The sequence below is a fragment of the Mustelus asterias genome, chromosome 13 (assembly GCF_964213995.1).
Source record: "Mustelus asterias chromosome 13, sMusAst1.hap1.1, whole genome shotgun sequence".
NCBI classification, from domain to species: Eukaryota; Metazoa; Chordata; class Chondrichthyes; order Carcharhiniformes; family Triakidae; genus Mustelus; species Mustelus asterias.
The window spans coordinates 73,451,683-73,467,981 of NC_135813.1; the positions used below are offsets into that span (position 1 = coordinate 73,451,683).

The 16,299-nt window shown below is 39.4% G+C and overlaps 1 protein-coding gene across 2 annotated transcripts in view; it reads left to right on the plus strand.

The window, feature by feature from the left end:
• rbm19 (RNA binding motif protein 19) overlaps window positions 1-16,299 on the plus strand; it is a 238,010-nt gene that overhangs the window by 58,751 nt on the left and 162,960 nt on the right. For both annotated transcript variants that reach the window (XM_078227007.1, XM_078227006.1), the window contains exons 18-20: window positions 4,533-4,593; window positions 11,098-11,177; window positions 15,320-15,375. In XM_078227007.1, the coding sequence (XP_078083133.1) occupies window positions 4,533-4,593; window positions 11,098-11,177; window positions 15,320-15,375 (197 nt within the window). The remainder of the gene's footprint in view (window positions 1-4,532; window positions 4,594-11,097; window positions 11,178-15,319; window positions 15,376-16,299) is intronic.

Genomic DNA, 16,299 nt, shown 5'->3' on the forward strand with positions numbered 1-16,299 from the left:
TTTCTCTTTCCACGGATGCTGCCAGACCTGCTGAGTTTATCCAGCATTTTCTCTTTATTATAAAAGCTTTTTGATGTTTGGTAATGTAATATCTAAATGATGTGGTATGAGGCAGAAATATAAATTACTTCAGAAATGCAATGAGGAGTACTATTTGAAATATCTATGTATAGTAGAAATAGGGCTGTGTCCAAAGCACTTCACAAAGTTCTTTGTAGCAGAAACAATAAAGCAATAATAATTTATATTTGACATTGCTAATGTACTCAGAACTTTAAAAAGATTCAACAACAAAATGGAATATCTAAGAGATATTTAAGACTATGTTCCATTGTTTCTCTCATGGATGTGATGGTTGAAAGATGCATTTTTCTACCTCTCTTTTTCGTATATATAGATTACATTGAATGTTAGAAAGTCAGCAATACCAGCAGCCAGGCATGCATGATCCCCATTTTCACCTCTCCATAGTACTCATATGCTTTCCTTATACAGTTTTCCCATGAGCATAAAATCTAGGCTGATACTCCAATGCAGTATTGAGTGAATAATTCATAATTAAGGCTTTGGTTTAGTGTCATCCCCATCTTCCCTCAAAGCAGGATGTAACAGATTCCATGACAATATTTTAAAGAAGGCATAGTGCCCTGGCCAATATTTATCCTTCAACCAAAATTACTAAAACGGATTGTCTGCTCATTATCGCATTACTCTTTGTGAGGCATTGCTGTGCACAAATTCTTACATTGCAACAGTAACTGCATTTAAAGTACTTAATTGGTTGTAAAGTACTTCAGGACATCCTGAAATCATGAAAGGCGCTATTTAAATGCTGCTAGTTTTTTTTCACATTGTATGATATGGTAGAGACTTGGATGGCTCTGCTGAAAATAACATTTCTAAACAGTTTACCAAATGCAACGTATACAGCAATGAAATTTATTGAAAATAAAAATGCACTGATAATTTATATGCATTTCTCTTAAAGGTTTTAATAGACTAAAAGTGCAGCATAATAAAAGATGTTTAAATGTTTAGAATTTTCCAGGTACTATTTTTCATTCCCACTACCATGATACTCTGAACACTCCTATGTTTGACCAGATTAGCCGTCCCCTACTAAATCAACTTGACAAGCTTTGTTTAATTAAGCAATCATTTTTAGATTTAATTCTCATGACATTGCCCTGTCTCTTAGTTCCTTTTACTTTTCATTAATTATTTAACATGGCATCTACAACGCTTTTTCCATATTACACATACAAGTAAGAAATGCAAAGTATTTTGACTTTGTTAAAATTCACAAACACACAAGCAAACAATGTACAGTTTAAAAGGAACATTTTCAATATTTCTTGCAGTTAGGGATGAATTCAATCTATAAGCTCTGTAGGCACACTCTAATTTTTAAAATCTAACTAATTACGTACAAACTAGGGTTATACTTGTAAAATGCATTTGGTGAAAGCCAGGCTGAGAACAAATGATTAACAGCAACTTGAATTTGTGTAGTGCCTTTAATATAGCCAAGTAACCCAATAATTCTTAAACAAAGTTTGATTCAGCCACTCCCATGTAGTAATGAGTTCCACATTCTTACCACTCTTTGGGCAAAGATGTTTCTTTTGAATTCCCCATTGGATTTCTTGGTGACTATGTTATACGGATGGCTTCTAGTTCTGCTCTTCTCCACAAGAGGAAACATTGTCTCTATAAAAAATAAAAGCAAATTACTGCGGAGGCTGGAATCTGAAACCAAAAGAGAAAATGCTGGAAAATCTCAGTAGGTCTGGCAGCATCTGTAAGGAGAGAAAAGAGCTAACGTTTCAAGCCCAGGTGACCCTTTGTCAAAGCTGTCATTCTCTCTCTATCCACTTTATGTACCTTTTGATCTTAAATACCTCTATTTGCTCACCTGCACCCATCTTTTTCAAGAGAAAAGACATCCAGCCTGGCGTTCCTTTCCTGATTACGTATTTCCACCTGTGTAAATCTTCTGCGCCTTCTCTGGTGCTTCTTTACCTTTCATAAAATAAGGTGACCAGAATTGTACTCTGAAGTGTGACCTTACCATGGTTCAATGCAGGTTTAGTATAACTCCCCTCTTTCTCAATTATATGCTTCTAGAAATAAAACTTAGTGCTGGCTTGCTTTTTGATGGCCTTGCTAATCTGTGGCACAGTTTTTATTGATTGTACTTATAATCTGAGATCCCTTTCTCCTCTACCTCACTTAGACTTGTAACTGCCAAGCGATATCTGATCTCCCTTTTCTTTATACCAAAATGCATCTGTGTTGAAATTCATTTGCCAATTCTGTACCTATTCTGTGAGTTTATTAATGTCCTGTAATTTGTTGCAGTCCTCTTCAGTATTGATTGGTGTCATTTGCAAGTTAGAAATTGCTTTTTGATTCCAAACCAAATCATTAATGTAAATTGTGAACAACAGTGGGCTTAGGACTGATCCTTGTGGAACACTACATTTCAACTCTGCCTCTCTGAATAACTATTCTTTACTCCCACTCTCTGCTTTCTGTCTTGGCCCAGCTAGCAATCCAGTCTGCCACTTGCCTCTTGACTCTTCATTGCTGGCCTTATTCATTGGTCTATTATGGGGCACTTTATGAACGACATTTTAAAAATCCAAATAAATTATATCTACTACATTATCTACTCTCTGTTACCTCCTCTTAATATTAATAAGATTGTTCAAGCAAGATTTTTCCTTTTGAAATTCGTGCTGACTATTCATTATATAACTTATTGTTTCTCAATGTTCTTTTGTTTTCTCCTTTTTGTCAACATTCCATTATTTTTCTGACCACTAATGTTAAGCTGACTGATCTATGATTTTCTAATTCTGTTCCCCTTAAATATAGAAATTACTTCAGCTCTACACCAGTCTTCTAGCACTATATCTTTTTTAGCAAATTATTAAATATGTACAGTAATGCCTCTGCTGTCTCTTCCCTAGCTTACTTTAAAATACATGAATGAAATCCATCTGGACCAGGAACTTTATCGTCTTTGACTTTGTTTAATTCATTCAATACGTCTCCTTTATTTCTTTTTAGGTGCATTCATCCTTCAATACCATGTCTGCCTGTACCATCTCTCTGATAATTACCAAAGCAAAACAATTCTTTTAATATTTCTACCATCTCTTTATTGATACCTGTAGTATTATCCTTTCTATCTTTTAACAGTGCTATTCTTATCACAGTTTTCCTTTTTTATTGGTATGCCTGTAACTTATTTTACTATTTTGTTTTATGTTCCTTGATAACTTAATGTCATAATTCCTCTTTACCTTAAATGTTTTTTTACTTTACTTCTAATTTCTTTATATCCTGTTTTAACCCTCATCTGCTGAATGTCTCTTTCCTAACCCTTATTTGTTCCCCTGTCTTTTTTCATCCATGAAGTCTCACTAGTGTTTAATTTGTTCTTTTCTTTAAGCAGAATATATTTTTCCAGCACTCTTAAACACTTACCAATATTGTTGCCCATTTTATTGTTTTAAGTTCTATTCCCAGCACCTCAATCAGCTTTTCTAAAAATTATTAACCACAAAAGGCCACAAAGAACCAGGTGCAGGAGAAAAAAAAGACGGGGAATTAAACACATTTGCTCACCAAAGCTGAAAATTTGCCTCCGTCTATAGCTTAGTACAGATGTTGAGGACATGAGGTATGTAAGAAATAAGCACAGATAGGCCATTTAGTCCTTCAAGTGTTGTCCACCGCCATTCAACAAGATTATGGATGATCTTTCTATCTCAGCCTTGATTTTGTTAAAACTTAAAAATCTACCTGATATCTATCTTGAATATCCCCAATGACTGAGCATCCATGGCACTATTTAAGGTAAAATTCCACAGGTTTAGTTTCTCCAGATCAGAGTCCTAAATGGTCACCCCCTTATTCTCAGACGGTGACTTGATGTTCCAGATTCCCCGTCCAGGAGATACATTGAGGGCGATTCTCTGACCTTGCTGCGCTGTTAGTAGATCGCGCTGGTCTGGAGAATAACATGCGGGCCTAAAAATCCATTTCGCACCTGGTACTAAACAGTTTGCGAGTCTTCCGGCCCCTTCCCAGAAAAGGCCTTACTGGCACAAAGCTCCCAAAAAATGACAGTGCGGAAGGATTGTGGTCCTGAGAGACTGGTGCAGATCACTTCCATTACTCTTGCTGTTATGACACTTAGAAATTTTGTCTCAACCTCTACCCTGTCAAGGACCTTAAGAATTTTGCAAGCTTCAACCATATCCTGTCTCATTCTGAACTTCAAGAAATATAGGCCTCATTGACTCCATCTCTCCTCATAGGATGATCCCCTTATCCCAGGAGCCAGTCTAGTAAATCTTTGTTACTCTCTCCTTGGCCAATATGTCCTGAGGTACACCTTCCGAGTCTTATAGTAAGCTTGTTTATCTGCGTGTTTGAATCTCTGGAGCTTTTTTTTCAATTTCCCTAAATGTTATACAATTTTAATTAGTGTTCATCTTTGTTCACTGTTTCCGTTGTAGGCATTTGGCAAGTGTGGATCATTGAAAAGTTGCTGCATTTCAAAGAAAAGAGACAAGACAGGTGAATATTTCTTGTGAAATTCATTCTCAGTATATTAGTTTTCACTCAAACGTCAACATTTGATGAATAAATATGCATTTTTAATTATGTCTGGTAGTTTCATGTAATGCTTATGATCTGTAAAACGAATTGACAAACATTTTTAAGTCATCTAAATGTGGAAGGTTGCTTTACTCAGAGCCAGTGATGAACTTTGGAAATATCTGTAATGGTGGGGGAAAGTTCTGCTATACAATTGTTTGTCAGATATACATAGGGATTTAAAAATACTTTTGGCCTAATAATTGAACTAGTGAAAATTTAGTTTCATTTCCCCATACTGCATGAAACATCCTCTCCGCGTCTACTTTGTCAATCCCCCTTATCATCTTGTACACCTCAATTAGACTTCATCCCATTCTTCTAAACTTCAGTGTGTATAAACCTAAACTGCACAATCTGTCTTCGTAAGCCAAACCCCTCATTTCTGGAATCAATCTCGTGAACTTGCTCTGAACCGCCTCTAATGCAACTACATCCCTCCTCAAGTAAGGAGACCAAAACTGTACTCAATATTCTGTGTGGTCTCGCTAATGCTTTATACAGTAGCAGCAACACTTCACTACTTTTATGATCTATTCCTTTAGCAATAAATGCCAAGATTCTTCCTTATTACCTGCTGTATCTGCATATTAGTTTTCTGAATTCATGCACGAGAAGACCCAGAGCCCTCTGCACCAAAGCACTACAAAGTTTCTCTCCATTTGCCTTTGTATTTTTCCTATCAAAATGGATAACTTCACATTTATCACATCTGACAAATTTTGGTCCATTCACTTGTCATTATCGCAACTTACTTTCCCACCTATTTTAGTGTCATCTGCATATTTGCCTATGGTACCTACTATCCTTGCATCCAAGCCATTAATATGGATTTTAAGTAGTTGGGGCCTGAGGACTGAATCTTGTCACTAGTTACATCTTGCCAACCTGAGAAAGACCCATTTGTCCCAGCTCTCTGCTTTCTGTTGGATAGCCAATCCTCTCTATCCAAGCTAATAAATTACCTCTAATCGCATGTGAATAATCTTGTTTATTAACCTTTTCTGTGACACCTTATCAAATGTCTTCCAGAAGTCCAGATGTACTACAAGATCCCCATTATCCACCTTGTTATATCTTCGAAGAACTGAAGCAAATTAGTCAAACGTGATTTACCCTTCATAAAACCATTTTGACTTTCTAAATGTCCTTTGTAATGGATTCTAACAATTTCCCAACAACGGATGTAAAACTGATTGGCTTATAGTTTCCTACATTTTGTCCCCTCCCTTTTTGAATAAGGGCATTATTTTATCATTTTTCCAATCCACCAGAACCATTCCTGCATCCAGGGAATTTTGGAATGTTGTAACCAATGGATACAACCTGCAATGCCATTACAACCTGCAATGCCATTTCCTTTAAGACACGAGGATGTAGGCCATCAAGCCCTGGGACCTGCTACCTTCAATCCCAATAGTTTGCTCGGTACTTTTTCCCTATATATAGTTGTAAGTTCCTCACTTTCTATAACCGCAGCATTTTCTGTTACAATTGGGATAATACTTGTTTCCTTCACATGAAAACTGAGCCAAAATATTGATTTAGTGTCTCTGCAATTTCTGTATTCCCCATTGTTAACTCCCCAGCATCATATTAGAACATAGAACATAGAAAGCCACAGCACAAACAGGCCCTTCGGCCCACAAGTTGCGCCGATCACATCCCCACCTCTAGGCCTATCTATAGCCCTCAATCCCATTAAATCCCATGTACTCATCCAGAAGTCTCTTAAAAGACCCCAACGAGTTTGCCTCCACCACCACCGACGTCAGCCGATTCCACTCACCCACCACCCTCTGAGTGAAAAACTTACCCCTGACATCTCCTCTGTACCTACCCCCCAGCACCTTAAACCTGTGTCCTCTCGTAGCAACCATTTCAGCCCTTGGAAATAGCCTCTGAGAGTCTACCCTATCCAGACCTCTCAACATCTTGTAAACCTCTATCAGGTCACCTCTCATCCTTCGTCTCTCCAGGGAGAAGAGACCAAGCTCCCTCAACCTATCCTCATAAGGCATGCCCCCCAATCCAGGCAACATCCTTGTAAATCTCCTCTGCACCCTTTCAATGGCTTCAACATCTTTCCTGTAATGAGGTGACCAGAACTGCGCGCAGTACTCCAAGTGGGGTCTAACCAGGGTCCTAGAAAGCTGCAGCATTATCTCCCGACTCCTAAACTCAATCCCTCGATTAATGAAGGCCAGTACGCCGTACGCCTTCTTGACCGCATCCTCCACCTGCGAGGCCGATTTAAGAGTCCTATGGACCCGGACCCCAAGGTCCTTCTGATCCTCTACACTGCGAAGAATGGTACCCTTCATATTATACTGCTGCTTCATCCCATTGGATCTGCCAAAATGGATCACCACACACTTATCCGGGTTGAAGTCCATCTGCCACTTCTCCGCCCAGTCTTGCATTCTATCTATGTCTCGCTGCAACTTCTGACATCCCTCCAAACTATCCACAACACCACCTACCTTGGTGTCGTCAGCAAACTTACCAACCCATCCCTCCACTTCCTCATCCAGGTCATTTATGAAAATGACAAACAGCAAGGGTCCCAGAACAGATCCCTGGGGCACTCCACTGGTCACTGACCTCCATGCAGAGAAAGACCCCTCCACAGCCACTCTCTGCCTTCTGCAGGCAAGCCAGTTCTGGATCCACAAGGCAACAGCCCCTTGGATCCCATGCCCTCTCACTTTCTCAAGAAGTCTTGCATGGGGGACCTTATCAAACGCCTTGCTGAAGTCCATATAGACCACATCCACCGCTCTTCCTTCGTCAATGTGTTTGGTCACATTTTCAAAGAACTCAACCAGGCTCGTAAGGCACGACCTGCCCTTGACAAAGCCGTGCTGACTACTTTTGATCATACTAAACTTCTCTAGATGATCATAAATCCTGTCTCTCAGGATCCTCTCCATCAACTTACCAACCACTGAGGTTAGACTCACCGGTCGGTAATTTCCCGGGCTGTCCCTGTTCCCTTTCTTGAATATAGGGACCACATCTGCAATCCTCCAATCCTCCGGAACCTCTCCCGTCTCCATCGACGATGCAAAGATCATCGCCAAAGGCTCCGCAATCTCCTCCCTCGCCTCCCACAGTAACCTGGGGTACATCCCATCCGGTCCAAGGGACAACGTTCGCTTTAGTACTCTCTTCCTCTTTATCTACTTATAGAAGCTTTTGCTGTTCATTTTTATATTTTGCACTAGTTTTCTTTAATAATTTACCATTGCTCTTTTTAATTGCTTTTTTAGAGACCCTTTATTGATCTTTAAAAGCTTCCCAATCTTCCAGTGTGCCACTGGCCTTTGCAATCAGCTATGCCTTAGTTTTTGTCTTTATGTTATCCTCAACTTCCTTGCTTAGCCATGGAAGTCTCTATCCCCGCTTACCACTTTTCCTCGTCTCTGGAATATATTTTAGATGGGAGGGCTTGAATATCTCATTAAATAACTGCCATTGTTCATTGATTGTCCTACCTTGTAGTCTTCTTGCCTAGTCCACTAGGGCTAAATCTGTCCTCATGCCTATGTAATTTCCTTTGTTTAAATCCAGAATGCGAGTGTGGGTCTCCAGTTTCTCGCCTTCAAACTGAATTTAAAATTCTTGTATGCTATGAACACTCTTCTCTAGAGTGATCTATCACCTCATTTATTTGCCCTACCTCATTACATGATACCAAATCTAGAATAACCTGCTCCCTGGTTGGTTCCAGAACAACTTGCTCCAAAAAATAATCTCTAATACATTCAATAAACTCTCCCTCAAGGCTACCCTTGCCAATTTGATTATTTTAGTCAATATGCTTGTCATCGTCACCCATGATTATTGCCGTACATTTTTTACAAGCCCTCAGTATTTCTTGGTTTATACTGTGACCCACTGCGGGAACTACTGTTTGGGAACCTGTAGAATACTCCCACCAAGGACTTCTTCCTTTCCTTTAACTTATTTCTACCCATACTGATTCTATGTCTTGGACTCCAGTGCCTATACCATTTCTCACTACAGCACTGATCTCTTCCTGAACTAAAAGCTACACCGCCTCCTTTTCCTTCCTGCCTATCCTTCCAAAATACTGAGTACTCTTGAACATTCAATTCCCAAACCTGGTTTCCCTGCAACCACGTCTCAGTAATCACCATTAAATCATACCCATTTGTCTCAATTTGTGCTGTTAACTCATTAATTTTATTCCAAATGTTTAGTGCATTCTGATACAAAGGGGACGATTCTCCCAGCCCGGGCCTGGAGACATCAGCGGAGGCGTTTAACGGGCTCCCCACTGGACACCACGGTTTCCGTGCATCTCTGGCTCCAAGATTTTTGGAGTCATCAGCTCTGCGCCGGAAATCGATGCGGAGCTGATTTAAATATTTAAAACAGTGTATTTCCATTTCATTAGCGGGCCTGGGATTGAAGTCTACAGGCCCGCTAGCATCTCCCTCTCTCTCTCCCGCCTGCTCAGCGCTATGCTGCCGGCCTCTCCAGTTGGAGTACACTCCGCCCCCGATTTTCAGAGTGAATCACGTTAGGGCACTCTGCAGTGCTCAGAGTGTGGGAGATTCATTCTGAAAATCTCGCTAAAATAACCAGTGGGAATTACTTCAATTTTCACGCAAAGTCTGCACTCAGAATGTTTCGGGAAAATCGGCCCCAAAGTCTTTAAGTTCATTTTATTATCCAATTTCCCTCTTGTACAAGTCCTTGGTGCAAAATGATTTTCATATGATTTGTCACTACCTTTTGCTCTCTGTTGATATTCAGACTCATCTGTAAGCTGTACTCCTACCCTCTTTAACTTAGGCTTCCTAATTTTCTGTGCAACTGAACCCTCATCCCCACTATTTAGTTTAAAGGCTTTACGACTTTCCTAGTCATACGGTCCACAAGAATATTGGTCCCAGCATGAATCAGATGTAGGCTGTCTCAACCGTACAGCCCCCACTGTCCCCAGTATTGATGCCAGTGCCTCACAAACCGAAACCCACTTCTCCCACACCAGCCTTTGAACCACGTATTCATCTCTAATTTTATGTATCCTTTGCCAATTTGCACTTTGCACATGGCTCAGGTAATAATCCAGAGATTATAACCTTGGAGGTTCTGTTTTTTAATTTAGTGTCTAACTCCTCAAACTGCCTACACGGAACCTCCAGACTCGTTCTACCTATGTCGTTGGTTCCTACATGGATCATAACCCAGAGAATATTCTCTGGCTCCAGAGAATAGTGTCTATTTTCCTGACCGTATTATCCCCAACTATGACTGCATTTGTCTTTTCTCTCTCTCTCTCTCTCTCTCCCTTCTCAAACCTGTTGGATCAGGGCAGGGGCTGAGGCTCCTGCAGTGCTATCTGTCGGCTCTCTCTACCTGCCTCAGTCACAGTCACACCCTCCTGCCCCTGACCACAAGAAACTGACGGAATTTAAGACCGTTAATCTACTGCTTCCTGAAACACAGCATCCAGGTAACTCACCCCCTGCCTGATGTGTTGTAATGTCTGAAGCTCAGACTCCAGCTCACTAACTCTGAACCAAAGTTCCTCGAGCAACTGACATTTGCTGCAGATGTGGTCGTTATGAACCAAAATGGGGTCCACTACTCCCACATGCTGCAGATACAACATATTGCCTGGCCCTGCATCCCTATTTTATTTAATTGGAATTTATTTCATTTAGAATTTAAATGAGTTTTTACTTAAACCACTAATCTTTACTTTCCGCAATTTCTGTTTCCCTACCTAGCCTTCACTTCGAAAGTCAAAAAAGTAGAAGATCTGCCAGTCACTTAGCTTTGATATTACACAGACATGTTCACTCCTCCTGCATTGGCCTGCAACTGCCCCCACTGACCTGTACATGTGACAAAGAAATGCAAGTAACAGAAATACTCCCTCCCCATTTTTCTTAACTCCCAAGCACTCAGAGCAAAATGGCACTCTGCTAAGGCACTGGAAAGCTTGTTTTTATAGTCTCTGCCTCCCCTGTTTTAAAAAAAGTCTGAACTGGCTTAATAACTGTCCTAAATTAATCCACTGGCTAGTCCCACTAAAGGACCTTGTTTTTACCTTCTTTCGATCTGAAGGATTTTCAGATTCCCACACCAATTTGTAAACCACAAAATTTACCAGCAATTTGTGTTAGATTTAAGAAAAAAAATAAGGTTAATTCTCTGTAAATTCTCCTAATCTCCCACACTTACCTTAATTCCCAAGCACGCAGAGGAAAATGGCACTCCGGTCTCAGTTATGCACACTAATCATCCAGTAGTTGGCTTACTTCCAACATGGGACCCCGAATGATGTAATTGATGAGCAACTATGTAGCAAACTGGTGATCTCTGGTTATGATAATCCTCTTGAACGGCTGGATGGCATTTGAATTTCTGATTTTTATTTTATAGGTTCTCTTTTATCAATGGGATATGGTTTTGTGGAATATGCCAAACCAGAGTATGCCAACAAAGCACTAAAACTGTTGCAGGTAACCAGACTTGTTTTGTGTTTGTGGAACAATATTTCAGGTATCTCCTTTAATGTAAATCAGAATATAGAGAATGTACATTTGTCAGAATAGAAAATAGCTCAGATTTTAAAATTATATTTTAAAACAGTGGACTGTTAATTTCAGCCTTGTGAGCTCTGCTCATTACTGAAGGATCTAGAATTGTAAAATAATGGTTAAACGGCCATTTGTAAGAAAAAGCACAGGTGAGAGTTTCTAAGCTATGCTGTCAAATGATTGGTTGACATCTAGCAATTGACATGTGAAGTTGGTGATGGTTCATGTTTGTGGAAGTAATTATGCTGAAACACCATATATTGCATAAGAGCAAATATTCAACTGGAAACTGAAATAATACACACATGCCTGGATTGAGAAAACATTTTCAAATGATCGGTGACATGAGTTGAAGTCTTCTCCACGAGTGAGGTAATAACGGTACATCATATTTTTCTATGGAATGTTCCACTTCTGTCACAAGTTAAGTTTAGATATTCTTTTCAAAGAATCTTTAGTTTTACTGGGAACTTGTAACCAGCAGACCATATAATATTTGTATAGTTAGATTCAGTAATCTTTATATCTCTTCAAATGTGATTATCACATTGAAATTTTGCCAAAATGTTATAAAGTATCATTCAGGACTTCAAGCTGAATCCAATGAAGTACTTTTAAAATGTAGTCCATAGGAAACCATAGAATCCCTGCAGTGCAGAAGGAGGTCACTTGACCCATCGAGTCTGCACTGACTCCAAAAGAGAGATGGGAAGTATGGAAAAGAGATTATGTTTGAAACATGGAGGTCGGGAAGCCTCATGCTGAGAAAAGACAAACCGGTAGGAACAGAAGTGGGTATTTTCTCTCAGGGTAAAAATATCATATATCAGGGAAAGCTCAGCTGTGAGATGAACAGTACACTTTGGAGTTGCATTTCAGAGCTGCCCTGAGATGTCATTACCTCTTCTTGCTCTTGCATATTGTCCTGAGATGGTAGTTGCAAAGGTGATTAGAGTTGAAGACTAATGTATTACTTGGAAGTGAAGAGAATGATTAAGTTTTTACTGAAGACTTCAGTTGGAAAAAATTTCAGTTAATCAACCCTTTGCTGTCCAGCAGAGTAGATATTGTAGCACTGGCTTTTAAGGTCGATGATCGAGGTATTGAGGTGGAGCAGCTATTCTCAATGACTATGCTGAAGCTGAATATCATGCATTCAAATAATATTGCCAAACAATAGAATATGGATGGAGAGGTCAGAAGTGGGAGCCCTTGCATAAGCATGGGTGGAAAGGTAATTAGAGATTTTCTTTATCTTCATTGTGAAAGATGTTTGTAGAATCATAATAGAGAAATGTCATGGAGCTGGGTGCAAATGGTGCAACCATCAACTGTGGAAGTGACAAGGAATTCAAGGACACAGTCATACAGGATAATTTCCTTTGACTTAAAGTCATGAGCAAAATTGGATTGGATGGAATTAAGCAAAGATTTTTATGATTTATAATTATGAGATACTATGCATTCCAAGATATTTTGGCAGTAGAAGAGGGAAAATAGCTGGCAAGGTGAGAGAGATTAGAGATGAAGAAAGGTTGAGGTATTACAGAGCAACCGTGGAGCCATATTCAAGAATGTGTTAGTATTTTTAAGGGAAGGAGAGAAATATTTGACACTTGCCATAATTCTATCTTGATGAGAATGCCAAGAGTGACAGGTTGCTGAAAATATTGTCAGATCATTATCAAATTGAGGTGACCTAGATTCAGTCTTATTTCCTTAATGTTGCGACTAGGTGAGGAAGGTCTGAATGACTCCTTGGTTCTCCTCATATGATCGCAACTATATTTTTTGTTTGGAAAGGATGTACGAACATTAATCACAATGTAGGACAAAGTATACAAGAATAAATTAAGGGTGCTTGTGATAAAGGGACAGCAAAAATCATGGGTGAATCTAGCCTACATATGAACTGGAAAAATCAGTGACCACAGTTTGATTACATTTTATATCCAGTTTGAAAGAGAGAAGAATGGATCTTGGGTTCATGCCACACTACCTGTAAACCCCACGATTTGCCTGGGCTTGCAAAATCTTACTAACTGTCCAGGCTTGAGACAATTCACACCTCTTTAACACCTCTCTCCACTCGCATTGTCTGTACCTGTAAAGACTTGATTACCTGCTGAGACTCGCATTCCAGCCATTATCTTGCAATTGAGTCTGTGTCCATATATGATCTGTTTGTGAACCCAACTCTCCACTCATCTGATGATGGGGCAGCACTCCGAAAGCTCTTGCTACCAAATAAACCTGTTGGACTTTAACCTGGTGTTGTGAGACTCCTTACTGTTCCCACCCCAGTCCAATGCCAACATCTCCACATTAAGACTAGGGGAGTGATCTTACCAAAAAAATTCTTAGTGTGAAAACGGGAGAGTTTCAGACCCATCTTTTGACGAGAGAAAAATTCAAATCTTATCACACTTCGAAAAAAATGAGGCAAAGTGTAATTCTTACCAGTAGAGGGAGTGAGTGGAGTCTATTCATGCCAGGAAGCCAACTGCTGACTGCCAGAGAGCGCTCTTACACATGTGCCTGATTAGATGCACTATACATAGTGCTTTGGAGATTGTCACTCCCCCGGACGTTGCCCTTTTTAGTTTAGCTCCTATTAAAATCTGATTGCAAAATAATGTGATGTGTTCATTCATGAAAATATTTCTAACTCGGAAGGTGTTCATAGCCGTTCCCAGGAGGTTATCTAGCTATGATATAGGTTACAAGTTAGTTACGTGTAAGGTGAGAAAAGACCAGAAGATGGAACTCCTAATGAATGTAAACAGAGTGAATGTAAATGGAGAGATGATCAACACAAGTTTTTAGGACCAGTTACTCGGAGATAAAGCAGGCTGGAGAGAGAGAGATGGAATGTGAGAGACATGGGAAGTAAACTGCAGTGTACTGTATTCCAATGTCTTGGTCTATTCTAAGGAAATCTAAATGCAAGTGCCTTCAAGACGAAGAGCTTAACTCCATTCCAAAGTTTTTATGTTGATGCATGCTGCATCTTCTCTACTTCAATACTAAAAACATTTGTTTCTTGTAATTCACTCATTGCAGAGATTTATTTTCCTTTCTCTACTTCTGCTACAGAATGGTAGCAAATTTTGATTACAGTTTTTATGCTATAAAGTAAAATTATGATTTAGGATATGAGAATATTTGAAAGTGCATAAAATTCTCAGAATAAATATTTCAAATAGTATTCTTGGAATAAATATTTCAAACAGGTTAAATGCCGTGACCATGAAGGACAGAAAAGTATTTTCAATCAGCATTGCATGCTTTCAAAACACGATTCACAATTTTTCAGAGATTCTAGTTTGACAGGGTATGGAAATGTTACAAAGATCTGACATATTTAGCATTCCTGCTGGAATTGTCTTGGTCTGTCTTCAATGGACTGCTTTTCAGTTCAGTGGGGAAAAGCTTTGCTTTCAAGAGGAGTAGCAGAGTACATAGAATTCAGCGTCTGCTGGTACCATGAGTTTTAATATTGAACTTCATAGTTATTTTCATTCACACAAGTAAACATTTCTCTGTTCAGGTGGAATATTCAAGCTTGCCCAATTCTTTTATGTCCTTAGACTGCCAGTGACTCACTGTTCTCACCTTCCTGAACAATCAATGTTTAAGCTATTAATTCATATAATCTGATACTGAAACAAATCAGGTATGCAAGAAAGCCAGCTTTTGCTGTCTACACTTTCTTCATATACCCTGGATTTCTTTTGAAACCCAGCATTGTATGGTGGATGATCATCAGCTAGTGCTGAAGTAATAGACTCATCAGAATCTAACTGCTAGCATGCAGTAAAGTAGTCTGTGGCTCTGTGAAGCTTAATGATGTTTCTGGGCAGTACTTTAAATTTGTGAAATATTCCACCACCACCATTTATCTGGGTATTACAATTCACCATTGTTTAAAAGTTTAGTGTAACGTTCTCAATATAGTTCTCAACTTATTAAATATAAATTACTTTCTTATTTTTTCTCCATGTACCCTGGATTTCTCCATTCTCCACTTTCTTCATATACCCTGGATTTCTTTTGAAACCCAGCATTGTATGGTGGATGATCATCAGCTAGAGTTGAAGATATCAGACAGAGCTACAATGTAAGTATTTTTTATTCTATTTAAAGATATTCTATTAACATTTTGATCACTCAAGTAATTTATATGATGATACAGCTGTACTTGAGGTCTTTGACTTTTAAGGCATTTGATGCTTCTAGGTTTATGGAACTGTAGTTATTTTGCATAAACTCTTTATGCTGTAGTTTGACTTTTGATAAAATCAGGAAAAAACTTGATGGATTCAGTGTTTCATTTGATGTGTTAGATGTCTCCATAATCTGCAGTGTAACATTTAGGTGACTTGTAGTGGAAGGGTTTCTTCGAGAACTGTGTGGAGTTTGCACATTCTCCCCGTGGTTGCGTGGGTTTCCTCCCACAGTCCAAAGATGTGCGGGTTAGGTTGATTGACCATGCTAAATTGCCCCATTGTGTCAGGGCTAGAGCCTGGGTGGGATTGTTGTCGGTGCAGGCTCAATGGGCCAAATGGCCTGCTTCTGCACTGTAGGAATTCTATGTCTATGTCTAAACTATAAAATTAAGAATGAAAAGAGTAAGCAAAAAGGGTCAACGTTCATCCTTTTGCTTTCACTGGGACTGATTTCAGAAGTAAGCATACATTGTTTATGCGTTATGGAAATTTATATTGTGGAAATATGCACTTCACAATAAGAAAAGTCTTTTGAATTCTCTTTGCACCTGATATCTAAAGGTGCATTAGAATGTCTAACAAGTATGTAGATACTCATTTTGAAAACATAATTAGAATTGAACGGACAGGGCGGCACGGTAGCACAGTGGTTAGCACTGCTTCACAGCTCCAGGGACCTGAGTTCGATTCCCGGCTTGGGTCACTGTCTGTGTGGAGTTTGCACATTCTCCTCGTGTCTGCGTGGGTTTCCTCCAGGTGCTCCGGTTTCCTCCCACAGTCCAAAGATGTGCGGGTTAGGTTGATTGGCCATGCTA